The following is a 24,074-nucleotide window of genomic DNA, read 5'->3' on the forward strand; positions in this document are numbered from 1 at the left end:
CTGTGGAGACCTCACGCCCCACGTGTTGAGCAATTCGGCGGTACGTCCACCCGGCCTCCCGCATGCCCACTATACGCCCTCGCTCAAAGTCCGTCAACTGCACATACGGTTCACGTCCACGCTGTCGCGGCATGCTACCAGTGTTAAAGACTGCGATGGAGCTCCGTATGCCACGGCAAACTGGCTGACACTGACGGCGGCGGTGCACAAATGCTGCGCAGCTAGCGCCATTCGACGGCCAACATCGCGGTTCCTGGTGTGTCCGCTGTGCCGTGCGTGTGATCGTTGCTTGTACAGCCCTCTTGCAGTGTCCGGAGCAAGTATGGTGGGTCTGACACACCGGTGTCAATGTGTTCTTTTTTCCATTTCCAGGAGTGTAATTAGTTAATTGCTTCCATCACCACCAGCGTACTTCTGCATTCTCATGATAGTTGTGAAATTCTATTTGTATGCGGCACAAGACTACATAGTCGATTTCGAGGTGCTAAGTGTTTTATATCTTACTGTTTCGTGAAGTTTGGGAGAAGGTTGATTTCTAATTACTTTTTATGCCACTGAAATAAGTATTCGTTGAAAACTATCAAAGAATTGTATTTCGGGGAATTTTAATCATGATGGGAAATTATATTCCTCAGTATTTCAGATGCCGTATGACGCATGAGCGGAAACTAATATCATTAGCTTAGCTGTCTCGGCGCTGAAATTATACAACACCGGCGCTAAGAGTCCCCCCCCCCCCCCCAACACCCCCACCCACCCCCGACACACATTCGAAAACTTCGAATATGAGGAATTCTAGTTTCAATCTGACTGAAAGCCTTAAATACAGCGCGGTCGGAAACAGTCCGAAAAGCTTGTGAGGACGTTGAGGGTAGGTTGTGCTGGGAAACAAATGTTAAGAAAAATATTCGATATATTGCGCCGTTTCCAAGTTAATTAGCATGGAAGTTACGTATCAGGCTGTTGCGTGCAAATTTAGGCGGCCTGTCAGTCACGGCGTCGCCAGACGTGTTCTTTCTATCGTTTGCTAAAACCGAAAAAGACAGCGATACAAAAATTGGACATGGGGTGGTAGTAAGGATCGAACCCGAACCAAGGGCTGAGCAGTCTCGTGCGTTGTCAACTACGCTATGAGAAAAACTGATACTAATTATGTCTGGCGGGCCGTTTGAATTTACGTGCACAACGGCCTGATTGGCTAACTATTATGCTAACTAACTCAGAAACGGCGCAAGGTATCGATTTGTCTTCTCAACAATTATTTCTTAGCACAGTCTTCCTTGTGTCGCGTCTGTAGTTTCCTGCGAGCGGATCAAGATGGGAGCTAGACGCTAAATCCAGTAATGAGGTGGCTCGTCCAGCTCGAAGTCCTGGAGCTGGAAACAAGCTGGAAATTCTTTGCAGAAAAGGGAACTCGTTGGGATAAAGGACGTATATTTCTGATGAAATAACTGAGATGAAACACGAGGTAGGATAAGACCACTGTCGAACCATAAAAGGCACCAACACAGTGAATGTAAGTTGGGAAATCCTGCATGTACCCTGTGCAGCTAAGTGCCACAAGAAACTGTGTCCCGTCCCGAGGGCAGAGTAACTCAGGTCCAGCGTCGGAGTCAACTGCAGAAGGAATCTGTAGCAGCACCAGCGGCCCTGCTTATATAGGCTCGCCTGATGCAATTCCCTGCTATCACGCACGTCTGCCGTGTCCTATCGTCCTTCCAAAACGTTCTGTCCTAGCTGACCATGTAGCTCCAGCGTCCCTTACCACAAAAACGCAACCTCTCCTGCTTCCCAGCGCCCTGGCTGACGTTAGGTTGCTTTCCTACACGTTCATCTTATGCAATCTTATGCATTTCTACTCACATCTGCGACCCATTCGCGACACCTGCAACATCCTTACAAGGTTTTCGGACTGTTTCTGTCCACACTGTATAGGAATCCTCAAAGGAGAGTTATAAAATATCAGGAGATAACACTGCATAAAAACCAAACACTCTCGCGCCTCGCTTCTGACAAGGGAAACTCTACATCGCACCCCCCTCGGATTTAGTGGAAAGTTGGCCCATTGGAAGGTCTGTCAAAAACTGAACACAGATCAAGCATGAAAACGGGAAGAAGGTGTGTGGAAAAAAGAAGCAAAAGAGAAACTGTGAACGGTCCCACTGTAATGTGTACAATATCGAGCGATGTTCACGAGTTTCGTGACGTAGTCATATGGTCACGTTGTTAAGACTCCGAAGTGCGAGATACGGGTTCAAATTTTCCTAATACCCAAAATTTCTTTTTCACAAAATTACGAACTGTGCGTCCAGTCATTGATGTGTCTGTTCGCTGAATTCAAATTTGTGTATGTGTCGTTGTGTAATGTCTGTTTACAACAGCGACGTGTAACGAAGGGACCTCAAGAGTTACGTACCTCCTATTTGTTCCACACAGGTACCACATGTTATGCCTCTTGCACTCCGTTTTGTAAGCTTTGACTGTTGAGTACCTTCGTTGTAACATAGTTCACAACCGTTTATCTGTTGTTGTTTTTTTTTCTGTGAGAAGGCAACGCCGCATCTCGGCTGCTCTCACTAGTCATCACATTTACTTACGACTGTAATATATCCTTACACACGACTCATATTATGGGATCGTTCACTGCTTCTACTTTGCTTCTCTCTTCCACAGTGCAGTACACTTTCTTCCTGTCTTCATGCTTGATCTGTGTTCAGTTTTTTACGGTCTCTCCAATGGGCCAACTTACCACTACATGTGAGGGGGGTGTGATGGGAAGTTTCCCTTGTGAGAGCCAACATAGGACGAACACGAATTATTTCGTTACACAGCTGCCCGAACAACAGCTAAGACTTGCTAATATGGGTGCAAATATTTTGCAATCCTGTGACAGTACGTTTACTTTCTCATATGGTCCTGAACTGTTGCGCTAAATTCACTTGGGATTCCCTTTCCACTTCGATGTTTTGTGCTACATAATCGTTTTGTAAGATGAGAGATTGAGACAAAAAATTTAATTTTTGGACTCCAGGAATACCGTGTATCACATAAGTGACAAATTTTCTCATCTTTAACATTGCTTTATGAGGCTCAGCGACCAATATAGCGATGAGGGAGACCAGTGGCATCTGGTTAGCTCATTTCCGCTTGAGCAGCGACAGCGGTCAGACGTGTTTACTCCTTAGTTCCGCTGTAGCGCTTCGAGTGCAGCAGTTAGCTCTTGCCGTGCTGTCTGTTCATTTGTGAGCGTACTTGCTTCACAGTCGACCTTGCTTATCCTTTAGTGTTGTTTTCTGTTTTTTTGTGGCAGATTCGCGTGCTTCTTGTCCCTAGCGACCAGGATGATTCCACGTAAAAGTACACTCAGTTTCATGTTTGGTAAGTCCATCCGTAATGTGCAGCCAAGTTTCCTCGAAATTCATGATCGGTTATTGGGAACATTTGTTGTTATTTCAGATCGGGTTCACACCGCATATTTTGACTCTGAGCTTCTTTGTAAACATCATGAACCTCCTGCAAATAGACAGGTTGTTACTTAGACATAGCAGTCAGGTTTCTTGCAGCCATAGGGATGGATCAGTTACTGTTGTTCTGCTTGCCAGTTATGATGTTGAATGTGCCATTCTGCTGGTTTTCAACTTGTCGCCGGAGGCAGATGACCAATATCTTAAGGATGTGTTGCTTAAATATGGCTGGCTGGAAACACTGGTCGAGTCAGCACCACCGTCTTCAGTACTACACTGGTATACGTTCCGTTGCAATGTACATTAAACAGAACATCCCGTCACCAACAATTCAACTGAATTAAATGAATTTTTGTTTTCAAACATTCTGTTGGACAGCGACATAAATTGACAGTAGGTGCTAATTCTAATATCAGTTCACAGCCCAACTTGAGTTTATCCGTGAGCAACTTTCCCCGTTAAAGCCGAAGACGGATTCTGCGCTGTCTGCTCCCCGTGTCGATGTTCAGGTGCTGCAGTATCATCCACGTCGTACCCAGGATGCACGTTTCCAATGTGGAGTCCCTCCTGCGTCAAGTCTCTCTCTTGGTGATACAGATTGCGTAGTGGCCTCCTGTCATCCAGTGGAGGCTGTGAGGGTGGCGTATCCGGGTTTTTGTTAGGCCTCTGGTGTGGATGTCACGGAGTCGCACCAGGGTTCGGGCATGTCTATCATCTCCAGCTCACAATATGGGACATCCCCATTTTATCAAACTGACAAATGCTTCTAGCTGATTTTAACTTCTCAATGAGGTGAAGGACAGAGAGAGGCTTCAGGACAGCGTAAAATAATGTTATAGATACAATTTATATCACTTGAGGATACGCCTAAATTGGCGTGAAACTGGTCGTGGTTTTATTAGAAATCTTGGCTGCAGCCACAGCGACTTTTGCCTTCTTATAATAATTTTTTTTAATTTTATTTCGATTTTAAGTGATATTTTGCAGAGGACAGCTGTGCCTGCGAGCTTCAAGGTGGGAAAGGATGTTCTCATCCCGAAGCATCATGACCGTCTAACAGCGGCTGATTTTCGTCCCCTGACGCCACTCATCTTTGTCTCCACAGCATGGGCTGTGAACATCATATTGTCGTTATTGCTTGGTCATGTGATTGGTAAACGTCAATACTGCCTCCCTGGCCGTTAAATTTTGACTCCGGTGGTAGAGTATCGGGATGCGGTATCAGTGGCGGCTGTTACATCTACTTGTGCTTTTGCCTTCTTAGATTCTCTGAGACATTTCATCGTGTTAGTTGCGCGTATCTCGATGGCCTATTGGAGAGTTTGGCTTTACAGCTCCCGCATGTGTCGATCTTTCTAACTTGTGAACTTGGCAGCGTCAGTGGTGGTCAGTGGGCGGCTGACGTTGCCGGTTGTTCCCTGTAGGGGAGTGCCTCAGGGCAATTCGCTATGCCTTTGTCCCGTTTCTTGAACCGCTGTTAAAACCTTTACAGGGTGAGTCCCTAACTATTGCCACCTAGAATAACTCCGAAAGTATGATAGTAGCTGAAAAGTTTGTGGGATAAATGTTGAATAGGACAAGAGGGGCCATCATAATATGACGTTGGTTTTTTGTTGCTAGGTGGAGTGTCTTCAGAGATATCGAGGTCAACTTTGTATTTTTAAATGGGATGCTATACTTTGGTACTTACTTTATGACAGCGGCTATCGCGAAGAATCCAATGATGTGTAACAGTAAGGTGTTTGAAGGTCAACGAAGGTAAGAAGGGTGGCATGAACGTCCATTTAAAGAAGGTGTTCGAAGTGATGACCATTGGTATCAATGCAGTGCTAAAATCTTCTGATCATGGACTGAGTGGTATTTCTTATCACTTCGGAACTTATCGAAGCACATGCTCTGACAATTCTCTCTCGTATATCGTGCAAATAGTATCAATTTAACGCACCATTAACATGTAAACACCATTCGACGGTTTCGCAATGCAACACTAGTAGGACCGGTAAGACTAGTATCGTCGAATCAAGCGAATGTGAATGATGTGTTCCTTCGAAGAACAAGTCGATGTGCTTCTCATTTACCGAGAATGCCAACGAAATTCACTGAGAGATAGAGACTTATACGCTGAAAGATATCCTCAGCGTACTCATCCTACACGTTGTAAATTTAAATATGTGTATGGTAAATTGAGAACAATCTTTAACACATCGGAAACAAATCTGGCAAAGGAAAGCTACTAACAAGGAAACGGAAATTTCCACTGTGGTTCGAGATCCTTGAGTCAGTTCTCGTCAAATCGCAAGGGAATCTGGCATCGCCATAAATATCATCCTTACCATATCAGTCTCCACCAAGAATTAACTCGTACGGATTGTATGCATCACACTGAGTTCTGCCGATGGGCTCAATTTCAGATTCAGAGGGATGACGCATTTATTAATTTGATTTTATTTACTGGCAAGACTACATTCACGACCCATGGAAATGTTAATTTGCATAACATGCGTTATGGAGCAACTGAAAATCCATGTTGGCTGAAGGAAAGTTGCACACCAAAAACCGTGGTCGGTGAATGTATGGTGTGGGATTCTGGAGGACAGAATTATAGGCCCCTATTTGATGGAAGGAAATCTTAATGGTAGGAAGTACACCACATTCCTGCAACAAACATTAGGCCTATTATTGGAAGAAATACCTTTAGGAACAAGGAACACAATGTGGTATCAACACGATGGGTGTCCGGCACATTTCTCGCTGATGGCTAGAAATGAGTTGCAGAGACAAATCCCAAATCATTGGATTTGACGTGGAGGATATGTGTCGTGGCCGGCTCATTCGCCACACGTGACGCCTCTGGATTTTTTCTTGTGGGGATTCGTAAAAGACATTGTTTGTAAAGAGTTCCAACTAAACCTGAAGATATGCGAGAGAGAATTTTCAGAGCATGTCCTTCGATAATTGCCGAAGTGATAAGGAATACCACTCAATCCATAATAAGAAGATTGCAGCACTGCATTGATATCAATGATCATCACTTCGACCACCTTCTGTAACTTGACGTTTATGTCATCTTTGTGACCTTCGTTGACCTTCAAATACCTTACTGTTACACATCATTGGATTCGTCTCGATAGCCACTATCAGAAAATAAGTACCAAACTACAGCATCCCATTAAAAAAAAGTTAACCTTCATATATTTGAAGTGACGCCACCTAGCAACAAAAATCCAACGTCATATTATGACCCCCGTTGTCCCATGCAACTTTTGTCCCACAAACTTTTCAGCTCCTATCATACTTTCGGAGTTATTCTTGGTGGCAATAGTTAGTGACTCACCCTGTATATCACGCAGCTGTTTCCCCTTCCCAGAATGGTAGTGAAAAAGTTGCGACAACTGTCTGGCCGATTTATAAGGAAAGGCCATACATTTAAACTAAGTTACGATGTTTTGACGAAGCCGCCCACGCATGGAGGCTCGTCTCTCTCACATATCACACGCAAGGCGTCTGTATTGCATTTCCGACGCATGATACTGATTGTTACCCGAGAACTGCACACTATCACGACGCTTCTCTCTTACAACAAGTGAGTCTTACTTCGCCTGTTGACGTAGGTCTCATTCATTTCGAACTGGGTCAAGTTCGAGAATTTTATATTCCGGTGAACTACCTAAGGAACGACATCTTGAAGTGGCAAGTGGTCACGACACACTTCTCGCTTGCTCTCACGGACGGGGTGTTCTGCTCGAATGCCGTTGAACTGTTATCACCGCGTGTTCGTTGGAAAGATGTATGGACCAACATCTGTATCAAGATTCACACGATGGAAGTGGCATCCTCTTGGTACAGAGTCATTAATAACTTAGCTAATGAATGACTGCATCGAATTGGACTTAGTGACACGGCTACATGTTGTCAGTGTGGTTTCTTGGACACTCTTCCGCATAGATTTACATACAGTGGTCATCTGGAGAACCGACTCTGGGTTCGGAATCAACTTGCTTTCCCACCAGACTTCCGTCACTGTTTACACCATCGACATTATCCTGCGGTCAGTTTCCTGCTTTCCGAAGTCGAATACTAATTCCGTGATATGATTAATTGCTGATTTTGTACATTTTATTGTTTATGGTGTGTGGGAGAGGACTTTCTGACGTTTCAGTAGTACATGCTTCCTGCATATGGGGAAGCCTCCCAATTGACCCGTTATGGGGTAAATTTTGCTAACATGCTAAATATTACGTTTACCAACTGCGTATTGGTTAAAATGGTCAGCGGATGTGGTCCTTATCTGATAGAGACGCCGAGGCGCGCTATCCCGGTATATTCCCATTATCATTTCTCGTTTCTGTCTTTTCAAGCTGTTTTGCTGATTGTTTTCTTTGTTCTATATGTACAAAGAAAAAACACTTTTAGGTACATGTTTTGCCCTTTAGCTGTGCTCATCAACGAGTCACTTCCGGGACTGAGAAGGAGAGCCAGACCCGGCTCAAAAACGCTTCGCGGGAAAAGAGAGAAAAAAAGAAGAAAAAATGTATTTACACAGAAGTCTTGTGAAGCAAAGCCGGCATTTGTTATGATTTACAATCGCGTTGCAGACCAGTGTACTCTAGCTTCTTATTTTCCGTTTCGTTTATAAAGGCTGCAAATTGTTAGAAGAAATGTTTAATAAAATCTGAAGAAGACCTTTACACGTGAAGTCTTCTCACAAGCTCGACTCAAGAAGTTGTGTTAAAGATCATGTATATCGGCTTTGTGAGTAGTAAGCTTCTTCGCTGTACAAACGTCACCGAACAACTTCAACTCGACCGTCAACGACACAAATTTGAGTTTCGTTCGTCACGTAGGACCCCTACGTCAGAAAAATATTTGGAAGTGAATATAGTTCCTCTGTGACAAATCTGTATAGTATCAATTAGACCGCTGTAGACGTTTGCTTACACCGGCGTTAGCAACTTTCTTCCATATGGTTAGCTTCAAAAATTGCCAATTTTGTTGGTTTAAATATAATTCAGTTCGTTAAATATCACTTCCGATCAACATTAAGCTCTCCATGAATCCATATGTGGACCTCAAAATATGCAAAGTGCTTCCGTTGCTATAGTGCATGCACTGCAAGGTGTTCACGCAGTTTATCATATAAGTTTAACGTTAGAAATCAAACGATGATAGTAGAACTCATTATACTACAGTTACTGTGGCTTGACGAAAACATACGAATTCCTGAAGAAAAAATTCCATGAATAATCGCTTCTAAAATGATAAGAAACGAGATATAAAACATTAATAATAATATTAATAATAATATTAGATCAAATACTATAAAATTAATACTGAGCCACACTCATGTCTTGCACAGTAGTGTAATAAGCAAACCATAGACATTATTTGTGCATCATCTCTCAACAACAGTAAAACATTTTAAATTCCTCCATTGCGGCAGCAGCTGCTGGGTGCCAGCAAATGGGGTCTGGGAAGATCTGATGCATGTGGCTTTCAAAAGTAGTCTGCCGGGAATTATTGGACTGAACTGTTATTACCGATGCGTCAGAAAGTAAAATATATGTTAGCTGTGCTATCATTACATTCAAGACATCTGCATTCGGACGAAAGGCGCTATAAAAATTTTGGTAAAGGAAGGTTTCGCCAGCGAGACATTGCATTCAGACGATGTGTTGTTTACCTCTACACCAGAGACGTAGAAATAGTATAGGAACTCGAACAGAGGACAAGACTTCCTCTATGAGCTGCGCAGCCTACAGTGTGGCCAGACTGTGCAGACAGCCGGACTTTGAGTATTATCAGTTTTATGTCAGAGAGTATACCATTGCAAACGCAACCCGATCACCTCTGGTTTGCATAGTCGGTAATTTTGGCAGGAGACTGTCCTGACGTACCTAGACATCGAGGTTGTTCGACATTTGCCTTGATCATCTCTTTTTCCAAATCTCTCAGCCCTGCAAACGTCTAATCATGGGTTGCTGAGAGACTGACACGCCTCTAGTCGCCAATCAGTACGATTGATGACATCCAGCACAGAGATGAAGCAGCATGGCATTATGCAACCGTATCTTTCGTCCAAGCTCAGTTTGACTCGATGCCGAGCTGCGTTACAGCCGTTATTTCTACCAGACATGGCAGCTCTGTGTACTATATTTCGCACTATGTTTACTCTCTGTCACGTGCAAATTTAATCATATATTCTTTACACATATAAAATACCCACAATAAGTGAAAGTTCGTTTCTTCATATCGTTCCTGGCGTTACAACTTTAATTGCCAGCAATGTAACGGGGTGTATGAACTCAATCAAATGGACTAGATACACTGACTTTATGAATAACAGCCAGAAAAATGGAAAGGAGACTAAAGAGTACAGTAGAAGTGTTCGAAATCGTTTTCTTCATTTACCCTTGGTAATAATGTAATTAAGTCAATATCTCCATATACATCTTAATGCAGTAGTTTGTCCAAAGTATGTTTAGAGAGAGATTTTTTTTCAAAAAAGATAATTGTATTGTCACATAAAGTGAATGGACAACATTTGTGGCCTCGAAGCATCTTTCAGGCTGTTTATTCAAAAACGAAAAAGCAGATTTCTCGTATTCAGCTCGGAAGAAAGATCTAGACTACGTAGTGAGACTCTTTAGAGCGTATAAATATGCAGACTGAAGCGCCGAATGAAAAGTTGTACCAAAGCCGGGGTTGGAACCTGGGTCTCCTGCTCACTAGGCAGATGTGCTAACCACTACGCCACCCTGCCACAGTGGCGTTGCACAACTGTATGCGCTACCCTAGCAAGCCTCCCTCCTCACAACACCAAACATGCACTGATGAGCCAAAACATTATGACCACTGCCCACTGCGGCGTTGGATGCCGCCTGGTGACATTGCGGGCACGTGACGCGGTAACAAAAGTATGTAAGCGGAGCAGATACGGACGGAGGATCACCCTACAGAAGATATGGGCTGCAAATCGGGAAATCCACCGAGATAAGCGACTTCAAGAAGAATATAATAATTCCAATCCCAAAGAAAGCAGGTGTTGACAGATGTGAAAATCACCGAACTATCAGTTTAATAAGTCACGCCTGCAAAATACTAACGCGAATTCTTTACAGACGAATGGAAAAACTGGTAGAAGCCGACCTCGGGGAAGATCCGTTTGGATTCCGTAGAAATATGGGAACACGTGAGGCAATACTGACCTACGACTTATCTTAGGAGCTAGATTCAGAAGGATGTAGGCTGCAGTACGTACTGGGAGATGAAGAAGCTTGCACAGGATAGAGTAGCATGGAGAGCTGCATCAAACCAGTCTCAGGACTGAGGACCACAACAATAACAACAAGCGACTTTCACAAAGGACAGATTATTATTACGCATAGCCTGTAACCGGGTATCTCTGAAATAGCGAAGCTGGTCGAATGTTCACCACTTGGCGCTAAATGGTTGGACGTTCACGACTCTTCACAGAACCTGGGATTCAGAGGTTTGTGTCCTCATTAAAGTAGGATAGGTGTGACATAAGGTATCTCTGCCGAAACAGGACAATGATGTTGCACGCACAAGTGTTTCGGAGCACACCGTTCACCGTATATTGTTGAACATCCAGCTCCGCAGCAGACTACCGCTACGTGTTCACCTGTTGACCAAACGACATCGTCAATTACGATTGCAGTGGGCAGGGGGCCATCTCGATTCGACCGTCGACCAATGGAAACTGATCGGTTCTTCGGGTGAATTACATTTTTGCTACACTAGGTCGATGGTCGTCTCCGCAAACGCCGTCATCGAGGTGAGCGGCGGCTCGAAACGTGTAGCGCGCCAAGGACGCAGGCTGGTGGGAACAGTATTATGCTACGGGACCTGTGGTAGTAATCTAAGACACACTGACAGCTGCGAACTACCTGCATCCCTTCATGCTTGATGTCTTTCCCTACGGCGATGTCATCTTTCAGCGGTATAACTGTCCATGTCTCGGAGCCAGAACTACGCTATAGCGTTTTGAGGAGCATTATAGTGAACTCGCGTTGATGTCTCGCCAGGCAAATTCACCTTGTGTAAATCCCATGGAACCCATCTGGGTCCCTATCGGGCGAAATCACCGTTTGCGCAAATCAGCGGCCTGTTATTTACGCGAATTACAGGACCTTTGCGCAGAATCTAATGCCACATACCACAGCAAACCTAACAACAAACTGTCGGATCCCTGATACGCATCTGGAACCGCACGACCGCTACGGTCGCAGGTTCGAATCCTGCCTCGGGCATGGATGTTAGTGATGTCCTTAGGTTAGTTAGGTTTAAGTAGTTCTAAGTTCTAGGGGACTTATGACCACAGCAGTTGAGTCCCATAGTGCTCAGAGCCATTTGAACCTGATACGCAGAACCGGTGATGTATCGTTCCAAAGAAGGACAAACGTGCAATTAAGCATGTGGTGATCATGTTTTGTCTCATCAGTGTAGGGAAATGCAGCAACCCTCAAATGCTAAATTACAATAATGTGGTTAAACAATTTTCTTTCTGATCAATCCTGTTCTCTAACTGTTGGACTTTAGTTGCTAGTGTGTCAACTTTATCTGCCCTCAGATCTGCATTTGAAGAAGCAATTTCGACATTAACAGCATGAATCTTTTCGATCATACTATTGTTCACCCCATTTAATGTATTTAGCAAACTTTCATTATTAGTCTTTAATTGAGTGAGGGATGCCATAATCTGAATTAAAACGTCAGAGAGGTTTTCTGGTGTTGCATGAACAGTATTACTCTGTTCACCAAGCTCTCCCTGCTCCCCACTACTCTCTGGGTCGATGTTTGTGTCAATATTACAAATTGTGATGTCTTCCTTGGTTTAACACTGAATAAAAACTTCACTTTAAAAAGAAAAGAAAAAAACACAACAGTACTTATGTTGTTATGTCGTGGATGAAGAACGTTGACAACATCTTTCACATGTTAGCATGTAAACATTATGAGTAGACACACTTCATTTTTGTTGATGTTCTATACTTATGTAATGTGAGCTGTTTCTTCTTCTGTAACCGCGAGGCTGCTACGGTCGCAGGTTCGAATCCTGCCTCGGGCATGGATGTGTGTGATGTCCTTAGGTTAGTTAGGTTTAAGTAGTTCTAAGTTCTAGGGGACTGATGACCACAGATGTTAAGTCCCATAGTGCTCAGAGCCATTTGAACCATTTCTTCTTCTGTAGTAAATTTTAAAAGCTATATATCACTTCAACATATACATTAAACTATCTATCCCGGGCTGCAGGGACCTCATTTTAGAGCTACATATTGATTATTTTAATTAGCATTAATTGGAGCTCCACCATTAACATAGATTCCTAAGTCCAATACTCTTGTGGATATACTTACCTCGTAATCGTTTGTTGTCCAAGATTGCCCGTCCACGACTTCATATGTGTGTTTGAGGTGATCTTTTAACTTTACAAATGAGGAACATTTCGAATAATCTTTGTTTATTATTGTTCAGTACATAAACAACACGAGAAAAATGCACTGAACAACAGAAGTATCTTGCTGCCTCAGTGATCCAGTGTCGCCACCCTCACACTAGGCAAAAACATTGAAGCTCCAACTCGGAAACGTATGCACATCTGCCATCTGTCATTTGCGAACCGTCTGTCAGTACTCTCACCACGACAACCACCCAAAGTACTGCCGCCAGAAATGACAGCCCGCTTCCTCCCTGTCGCTTTTGGCTCTGAGCACTATGGGACTTAACAGCTATGGTCATCAGTCCCCTAGAACTTAGAACTACTTAAACCTAACTAACCTAAGGACAGCACACAACACCCAGTCATCACGCCTGTCGCTTTTATTCTAGTGCCTAGTGACGTCGTTCTCATGGAGTCAGAAAAGCCCTACATCAGAATTATCACCTGCCTAATGATTCAAATTAAGTATCGTGGAAATTTAAGTTATGCTGATAGCTAATAAAGCAAACAGTTCAGGTCATCCAAATGACATCGGCAATGCCTCACAAATTGTCGGTTGGAAACTGTTGTGTACATAGTTCCGCGTAGTTAGCGCGTACACAACTTTCCCACTAGAGCGCGCCCCGCTAAGCACAACAGCGCAGACACAGCACTCGTCCGTCTCCGCACTACGAGATTGCGCTGCCTTCGAGACGGACCAAATTCTGCTTCCGTCGATCCGCGTATTAATATGTAACGCAGCCAATGAGACTGCTGCTAACGTAGAACCTTTTCTCCTCGCGGATCACACCCGCGCAGTGATACCTGAACGCTCGAGGTGCTATAACGAGTGTACAGACCTCCGATTAGTCAGTCTGCATTTGTCTGTACCAGTCTATAGTCAAGTTTCAGTCTGCGCCTAATAAGATTATCATATTCCTGTACATAGCCATGAAGAGAAATGTATAGCCACTTTGTCAAGTATCAGAGATATGTGAGAATAAGATTAACGTACCAAGACCAAAGGAACTTCAGATTGTCAATTGTAAACAGCATCCAGAATCAAGTTACGTAATGTCTATGCTTTTTATTATTTTAATAAATGTGTGTGAAAATGAATCAAGTTCTGTTTAAAGTTGGTCACCGTCAATCTGCTACTCTAAGCGTGCAAGTGGCATTTCTATCGTCTGACCTAACGGCAGAAGATAAACACGCCATGATAAGACCACGAGTCATATTGCTGACTCTCGCCTACTTCGTTAGAGCGACAAGTCAAATAATCTGATGGTGTGTGTACCGAAGGTCTTACAGTACGCACACCACAGAATCATACGCAAATTGTGTTCATAACATACCGATTCAAACAGGCTGAAATGGAGGAGAGGCTGAAAAACATACAAAAACAAAAATGACTAGAAAAATTCCAAAATAAACTTCAAACAGATGGCTATCATGATACAAATCAAACGACTCTGTCTGATCAAGGGATTACAAAACTTTAATTGCATTTCATTTAGACGAAGTGTTCCGAATGTTATTGATACGTCTTTATCGATGCTTTAATTAATTAATAGTAATTAAAACATGGTCTTTTAAGTGAAACTAGTTGTCAGAATGGTGGTATTTTCACTTGCAGTTTCGAATGAAGTACATCAATCGCTTCAAAAGGCATTTCTAATAAAGTATCAAAAATAAGACGAGCAGTGTTTTCATGTCAGACGTCAGGATTAGTTGATAGAAACCTTGCCCCAAAAAACGTTTTATGTTCCCGCAAATAACAGGTGGTTCAGACTTCCAATTCATATTAGTAAAACTGGACATAATTTTTAAAAGAGAAACCAAATACGAAAGGAAGCTAATAACTAAATAAAGTAAATACACTGATATGGAAAGTGACGGACAATTTCAAGCAATTTTGTGTAGTGGATGAAGACGTCATGTCACGGACTGCGCGGCCACTCCCGCCGGAGGTTCGAGTCCTCCCTTGGGCATGGGTGTTAGTATTGTTCTCAGCATAAGTCAGTTTAAGTTAGTGTAAGTCTAGGGACCGATGACCTCAGCGGTTCGGTCCCTTAGGAATTCACACACATTTGAACATTTTTTATGTTACATTAGAACCAACTTTCCTTATTCAGAATTAAGGTTATGACGAACAAAGCAATTTTCATCGGAAGTAATTGATTTGGAATAGGTCAATTAATCATAATCGATCTCGTAGTTATAGAAAGTGCAGCGAGTTGAATAGAATTAGAGCACACTACGTTCTCTGATTCTACAGCAAATAACTGTCAAGGATAATGGACGGTCGTGTTTTGTTTATCACTTGTACTAGCCTTCTTGTACATTACGTCTGATGCCCATCGTGTTGACAGGTGTGACCTATGCTCCCTCCCAAACGCTGGGTACGCTTTTTTTAGAGTAATCTAGGTATATCATGGATTAAAAAGTGACTATCTCAGCAGCAAATCTGGTATAGCCTCTGGCAGGGATTCCATCGACCTCTGGAGCTTTGTTCAATTTTAACAATTTTAGCTATTTCTCAACACCTTGGTCACTAATATCCATTTCATTCACATTTTCAATGCTACAGAATTAAATTGGGCCTTTTCTTCGTTCTTCAGATAAAGGAAAATGGTTTCTCTTTTTGTTTCACACATTTTAAGAGTATACCGCCACAAAGCCACATAATGACAGGTGTCAGGAAGCTTACCACTTTGTTACAACTACCTGTCCTATAACTCTATTAAGTACTTCAATTTGCGTGAGTTTTAAAAAAACAGGCAATAGACACTGTGAAAAAAACAATAAATCCCTTAGCCGGCCGGAGTGGCCGAGCGGTTCTAGGTGCTACAGTGTGGAACCGCGAGACCGCTGCGGTCGCAGTTTCGAATCCTGCCTCGGGCACGGATGTGTGTGATGTCCTTAGGTTAGTTAGGTTTAAGTAGTTCTGAGTTCTAGGGGACTGATGACCTCAGACGTTAAGTCCCATAGTGCTCAGAGCCATTTTTTTTAATAAATCCCTTAATGCTAAGGAAACCCTGCTGATATTTCATACGAGTTATATGAATTCTAGCGATAAAGTGCACGTCCCTTGCCTCTACGTTTTCCTTAAAACATGCTAGTAAATGTCAGAAATTTTTCATCAACTGAGACAAGATCAGTAGCTCCTACCTTAAATAAAAAGAAGCTTATCTACAATCCCATAAAACAGAAAAACCATCGTATCAAAATCCTAATTAATTTAGAAGTACCGTCCTATTTCCATATAATTAATTTCAAGCATTTGTTATCATGCATTCACTCGAATACTAGGGATTCTTAAAATTCATTTGTCAGGGAAAGAAAACCACAAATACTGTTGCAGGTTTCAGTGCTGATAATGGTGTTCATGTCGCTGGAGCGGTTCATTCTGATCGCGCTGCCGCTGTCTCACAGCACCAGCTTAGCCGTGAGGAGCGCCGCTGCCACGCTGGCCCTCATCTGGATCGCAGGCATCAGTTTGGCTATCATTCCAGGTACAGTAAAAGATCAGCTTAGTCACTGTTACAAACGCTCCTGGCTTCCTGGATCTCAAAGATTATGACAGAAGAAAATCAACGGTTTAGTAGTGAAGTGATAGCTATCTCATTCTTACGAAAATTCTATTTAAATCAATCCTCTCTAATGCTGGAAGTATAATAACTAGCGCCCGCCGTGACTAATATCCATTTTTTAATATACTCTGAAGTGACAAGTCATGAGATACCTCCTAATTCCGTCTCGGATCTCCTTTTACCTGGCGGAGTGCAGCTGCTAGATTTGGCATGGACTTAACAAGTCGCCGGAAGTCCCCTGCAGAAATATTGAGGCATGTTGTCTCTATGGGCGTCCACAATTGCGAAAGTGTTCCCAGCGCATGATTTTGTGCACGAACTGACCTGTCGATTATGTCCATAAATGTTCGATGGGAATTATGTCGGGCGGTTTGGGTTGCCAAATCATTTGCTCAAACTGTCCAGAATGTTCTTCAAACCAATCGCAAACGATAGTGGGCCGGTGACATGACGCATCGTCATCCATAAAAATTCCATCGTTGTTTGGGAACTTGGAGTCCATGAATCGCTGCAAACGATTTCCAGGTATCCGAAAATAACCGAGGACCCAGTCCATTCCATCTAAATGCAGCCCACACCATTATGGAGCCACCACCAATTTAAACGGTGTCTTGTAGACAACGTGGATTCGTGGTTTTGTGGGGTTTGCGTAACACTCGAACCCTACCATCAGTTCTTACGAACTTAAATCGAGACTCATCTGACCAAGCCATGGTTGTCCAGTCGTATAGTGTACAACCGATATGGTGATGAGCACACAAGAGCTTCTCCAGGCGATGTCGTGCAGTTAGCAAAGGCATTCGATACGGTTTCTGCTGCCATAGCCCATTAATGCCAAATTTCGCCGCACTACACTAACTGATACTTTCGTCGTACGTTCCACATTGATTTCTGCAGTTATTTCACGCAGTGTTAATTGTCTGTTAGCACTGACAAGTCCATACGCATATGTCGCTGCTCTCGGTACTTTAGAGAAGGCCATCGGCCACTGTGTTGTCCATGGTGAGAGATAATGCCTGAAATTTGGTATTCTCGGCACACTCTTGGCCCTGTGGACCTCATAATATTGAATTTCCAAACGATTTCCGAAATGAAGTGTCCCATGCGTCTAGCTCCAGTCACCATTCCGCGTACAGAGTCTGTTAATTCCCGTCGTGTGGCCATAATCACGTCAGAAATCTTTTCACATGAATCACCTGAGTACATATAACAGCTCCGCCAATGCACAGCCCTTTTATACCTTGTGCACGCGATCCTACCGCCATTTGCATGTGTGCATATCGCTATCCCATGACTTTCTGACATCTCAGTGTATTACATAATGTATTTGTAGTATGTAATTTGATTCTTAAATTAGCTGTCTTGATGCTGAACTAGGTGATGTCGCAGAATAAAAGTTCCAGGGAAGTGGGATGGAACACTCCTTGACTTTATGTTGGCATTTGGTATTGACAGCGGAACTTCATACCAGTGAGAAAACTGCTGTATGAATAAAATTGCACCCAATAACGGACTTACAGCGACGGATATATGAAGATGGTATCTGTTCTGTCGGACATGTCTGAAAGAACAGATACCATCTTTATAAAGATAAGGCTTACCTACAGTGCGGATGCACTCACATTGCTCAAAGTCTTGCGGGAATCGGTAGACTGAGATGTCACGAGTAATGAGTATAGTGGAGAGGGGCACTACAAATGTAGTGTGTGAACAGTAAGTGGGAAATGTGGGTCACTTGGGGAGCATGCCAGGAATAAGTCCCTGAAGTCTCACTATCCTCTGTGCCCTCGATGGCGCACTCGGATAAAGCGTCTGCCATGTAAGCAGGAGATCCTGAGTACGAGTCCCAGTCGGGGCGCAAATTTTGAAATGTCTCCGTTGATACATGCATCAAAAGAAGTTTTGCATCACCCCGGGTCCCAGTCGTTGACTGTGGATATTGTATCACGGCACAATCCCTTTGACTGTTCAGAGATGTTGCCCGCATCTCGTGGTAGTGCGGTAGCGTTCTCGCTTCCCACGCCCGGGTTCCCGGGTTCGATTCCCGGCGGGGTCAGGGATTTTCTCTGCCTCGTGATGGCTGGGTGTTGTGTGCTGTCCTTAGGTTAGTTAGGTTTAAGTAGTTCTAAGTTCTAGGGGACTGATGACCATAGATCTTAAGTCCCATAGTGCTCAGAGCCATTTTTTTGTTCAGAGATGTCACTACACCCGCCAAAAGATGTAAACAACCAGTCATGAGCACGCCTATTAGACGGAGGGGGTCCAACAGCAGATCAGTTCCATTCATTCCACTAGGAAGGAGGTTCACGGCTATTGTTGTCTGTAGTTCAACCATGCCTAGACAGTTAATACCGCGGTTCGGTCGCGTCCGCATTGTTACTTTGTGCCAGGAAGGGCTCTCAACAAGACAAGTGTCCAGGCGTCTCGGAGTGAACCAAAGCGATGTTGTCCGGACATGGAGGAGATACAGAGAGGCAGGAACTGTCGATGAAATGCCTCGCTCAGGCCACCCAAGGGCTACTACTGCAGTGGATGACTGCTAAATACGGATTATGACTCGGAGGAACCCTAACAACAACGTTACCATGTTGAATAATGCTTTTTGTGCAGCCTCAGGACGTCGTGTTCCGAATCAAACTGTGCGCAATAGGCTGCATGATGTGCAACTTCACTCCCGATCTCCATGGCGAGTTCCATCTTTGCAACCACGACACCATGCAACGCGGTACAGACGGGCCCAACAACATGCCGAATGGACTGCTCAGGATTGGCACCACAGTCTCTTCACCGATGAGTGTCACTTATGCCTCCAAAAAGACAATCGTCGGAGAAGTGTTTGGAGGCAACCCGGTCAGGCTGAACGCCTTAGACACACTGTCCAGTGAGTACAGCAAGGTGGAAGTTCCCTGCTGTTTTGGGGTGGCATTACGTGTGACCGACGTACGCCGCTGGTGGTCAAGGAAGACACCGTAACGGCTGTACAGTATGTGAATGCCATCCGACCGATAGTGCAACCATATCGGCAGCATACTGACGAGGCATTCGTCTTCATGGACGACAATTCGCGCCCCCATCGTGCACATCTTGCAAATGACTTCCTTCAGGATAACGACATCGCTAGACTAGAGTAACTAGCATGTTCTCCAGACATGAACCCTATCGAACATTCCTGGAACAGATAGGAAAGGGCTGTTTATGGACGATGTGACCCACCAACCACTCTGAAGGATCTACGCCGAATCGCTGTTGATGAGTGGGATAATCTGGACCAACAGTGCCTTGGTGAACTTGTGGATAGTATGCCACGACGAATACAGGCATGCATCAACGCAAGAGGACGTGGTACTGGGTATTAGAGGTACCGGTGTGTGCAGCAATCTTGACCACCACCTCTGAAGGTCTCGCAGTATGGTGGTACAACATGCAATGTGTGGTTTTCATGAGCAGTAAAAAGGACGGAAATCATGTTTATGTTGATCTCTATTCCAATTTTCTGTACAGGTTCCGCAACTCTCGGAACCGAGGTGACACAAACCTTTTTTTGATGTATGTATTTATCAACGCCTGTAAGCAGCTAATGGTCTGGATTTCATTGTAATTTAATTCTTCGAGACCTGCAAGATCACAGATGATATCTGTTCTTTCAGACATGTCCGAAAGAACAGATACCATCTTCATATAGATAAGACTTACCAGTCAATGATCTTCTTCAGTGTGGATGCACTCACATTGCTCAAACACTTACGGGAATGCGCAGATTGACTGCCAAGAGTAATGAGTATAGCGGGCATGAGCACTACAAATGTAGTGTGTGGACAGTAAGTTGGAAACGTGGGTCACACGGGGAACGTGCCAGAGATAAGTCCTTGCAGTTACGCTTTTCTCTGTGTCCTCGATGTCTCAGCCGGGTAGAGCGTTTGCCATGTAAACAGGAGATCCTGGGTTCGAGTTCCGGTCGGGGCACACATTTTCAATTGTCCCCGTTGATATTTATCAACGCCTGTAAACTGCTAGTGGTCTGGGTTTCATTGTAATTTCATACAGCCACGAAGTTGAGGAGGCGACTCCACATTAATATATTCACGTTTTATTATATTCCACTATGCATCACCCACACGACTCTCCACTGCCCTGTGTGGATCAGGTGTTATGCGTATTCCATCCTCACTGCTACTGAATGACACAATGTGCTGTCATGCACTGCAGCTGATAATGCTCGCTGCGTGCAAAAGGTCAAGAAATGTTCCTCCCATTTCTCCCCAGTGCACTGGTGTCCGTAAGGCAAAGAAAACAATAACTCCTAAAGCCGTGTGTTGAATGTGATAAAACATAGCCAAAATGTGGAGTTGATGATACGACGTGAATAAAGTTTCAAAACACTACCCGAGCCATAGAATTTATATTCGAATTTAGGAAATATTTAAAATACACAAAATTGATGTACTACTTTGGTTTGAATCAAGGAACGTCAGTACGAGATTTGAATATCCTGAGCACCAGCGTAGCACACAGAGGAACCTGACAATGTTAGTAATGACGTCGATGAACTCCGTAGCAAGCAGATGTAGTTGCTCTTGAAAAGCTGCTCCCAGCGTGTCAGGCGTCTGACGAGACAGAATTAGAGTAGAAACACGCCTCCCCGGACCATTCCAATTGAAAGATAGTTTTCCACGAACCAACTCTTGCGTCTCCAAGTGTTGTTGTCTTATAGAATGACCTCATCTATTTCACTGACATACAGAAACGCATATTCATGAAGTGTATCATCTTTACAAACTTATGCAGTCAAAGATCCACCGAGCGAGGTGGAGCATTCGCATTCGCGAGGACGACTGTTCAAACACGCGTCCGGCCTTCCTCATTTAGATTTTCCGTGATTTCCCTAAAACCGCTTCAGGCCAATGACGGGATGGTTCCTTTGAAAGAGCACGGCCAACTTCCTTCCCCATCCTTCCCTAATCCGTTGGTACCGATGACCTCGTTGTCTGGTCCCCTCCCTCAATTCAGCATACCAACCAATCAAAGTTCCACATCGAAAGACGTAGATTCGGTGTACCCATCTGAAAATACCCCCACAGACGGACACTGCCTGGGCATAAGGCATCCATTTCATAAACATTTGATGAAAGATGGCGGTTTCTGGCTTCTCTGCCTTCACTTGAAACATAAACTAGGAGTCACCTGTGAAGACTGTAGGTTTCCATTAGTCAGTACTCAAACTAAAATGTGAATAATGTACATACTCATATAGATCCATACTCTGCAAATCACTTTGAAGTGCATGGCAGAGGGTACGTTCCACGGTATCAGTTTTTGGCTTTTTCCCGTTTCATTCACGTATGGGGCGCGGGAAGAATGTGTGTTTAAACGGCGTGCTGCAGTTAGTTTGATCATATCCTCACGATCCTTACGGGAGCGATATCAAGGGGATTGTAGAATATTCCTAGAGTCATCATTCAAAACTGGTTCCTAAAAGTCTGTAAGTAGGCTTTGTCGGGATAAATAACTCCTATCTTCGAGAGACTGCCAGTTCAGTTCTTTCAACGTCTCTGTGACACTCTCCATGGGTCAGACAAACCTGTGACTATTCGTGCTGGCCTGTATACGTTTATTATCCCCTTTAAGTTCTTTCTGGTACGGATCCCAAACATTAGAGCAATGTTCTAGGATGGGCCGCATGAGTTATTTTTAAGCAATCTCCTTTGTAGACTGATTGCATTTTCCTAGTATTATATCAATAAATCGAAGTCTGCTATCTGCTTCACCCACAAATGAGTCCATGTGATCGTTTCAGCTCATGCCCCTACAGACTGCTACACCCAGGTATTTGTGTGAGTTAACGATGCCAAGTATGACTCACTGATATTATAGTCATATGATACTACGGTACTTTATTTTGTGAAGTGCACAGTTTAAAATTTATGAACATTTAAAAGCAACTTACACATTTTGCACCACTGTGACATCTTACCAAGATCTGACTGAATATTTGCGCACTTTCTTTCAGACTGTACTTTATTATAGATAATTGCATCATCTGCAAAAAGTCTGAGTTGTTATTAATATTATCCGCAAGGTCATTAATATGAAACATAAATAGCAAGAGACACACTTTCCTGAGGTACACGCTTAGTTACCTCAACATTTGTCAATGACTCTCAGTTCAACACAAATTGCTGCGTCCCTGTCAAAAAATCGTCAATCCACTCAAAAATTTCCCTTGATACTCCATACATCGTACTTTTGATAACAAGCGTAAGTTTGGTACGGAGTCAAACGCTTTTCTAAAATCGAGAAATACTGCATTTATCTGACTGCCTTGATCCATGACTTCCAGTACGTCATATGAGAAAAGTGCGAACTAGGTTTCACACGTTCGATGCTTTCGAAATGCTGCTGACTGGCATGGAGGAGGCCATTCTGTTCGAGATACCTGATTATTTCTGAGCTCAGAATATCTTCTAAGATTCCACCACAAATGGATGTCACAGATATTGGTCGACAGTTCTATGGATCATCTCTGCTATCCTTTTAGTATACGTGTTTGACCTGTGCTTTCTTCCAGCTACCGGGTAGCCCGGCTCAATTTTATGTTCGAGCGGTCTACGATAGGTTATAGTTAATAGAGGGGCTAACTCAGCTGCAATTACCTGATAATGATTCCATCTAGACAGCAACGTCTACTTGACTCATCTTTCCAATAGTACGAGAATTAAATTGGGGCAATACTACTGAGTTTCCCCTTGTAAAGGAAAATATGAAAACTGAATTAAGCATTTTTGCTTTCTTTTTTATCCACAATTTCAACTTTCGTCTCATGGTTGAGTGTCTGGACACTAACTATGGTGCAGCTAAAAGCATTTACATACGACCAGATTGTCTTAAGGTACTGTGAAAGGTCATTTGACAGTATTCTGCTACGGTACTCATTGAAAGCTTCACACAGTGGTGTCTTCACGGCCTAATACGTTTCATTCAGTATTTTTCTGTCTATAGTGCTATGCTTTGATTTATACCTATTATGCAGTAGCCTCTGTTTCTTTAACAAGTTTCTTTACGATGACTGTATACCATGGAGAGCTCTCTACCATGAACTGTCCTCCTGGCTGCATATGTATCCAGTACATCGAACCTTGAACCATAGTCCCTCTATATGCTCTGGCCCTGAGCATTGAGATATAACACAGCTGCGTATTTGTCTATTTTACTGAACGTATATACCTTTATAATTGTTTAAGTTGCCCTTTGTACTTTGGTTTGCTACAGATGCTACATCGTGACTGATACTAGTTTCGATGTGGACATCATGAAAGAGGTGAGGTCTATTTGTTGCCATTAGATATTATGTATTTCCATCATGAGTGATGTTCCAAAATACACTCCTGGAAATGGAAAAAAGAACACATTGACACCGGTGTGTCAGACCCACCATACTTGCTCCGGACACTGCGAGAGGGCTGTACAGCAATGATCACACGCGCGGCACAGCGGACACACCAGGAACCGCGGTGTTGGCCGTCGAATGGCACTAGCTGCGCAGCATTTGTGCACCGCCGCCGTCAGTGTCAGCCAGTTTGC

The 24,074-nt window shown here is 43.6% G+C and overlaps 1 protein-coding gene across 1 annotated transcript in view; it reads left to right on the forward strand.

The window, feature by feature from the left end:
- LOC126183839 (relaxin receptor 1-like) overlaps positions 1-24,074 on the forward strand; it is an 847,723-nt gene that overhangs the window by 749,999 nt on the left and 73,650 nt on the right. Inside the window, exon 16 of the mRNA XM_049926099.1 lies at positions 16,268-16,418. Within this exon, the coding sequence (XP_049782056.1) occupies positions 16,268-16,418 (151 nt within the window). The remainder of the gene's footprint in view (positions 1-16,267; positions 16,419-24,074) is intronic.

Source organism: Schistocerca cancellata, chromosome 4 (genome assembly GCF_023864275.1).
Source record: "Schistocerca cancellata isolate TAMUIC-IGC-003103 chromosome 4, iqSchCanc2.1, whole genome shotgun sequence".
Lineage (NCBI taxonomy): Eukaryota > Metazoa > Arthropoda > Insecta > Orthoptera > Acrididae > Schistocerca > Schistocerca cancellata.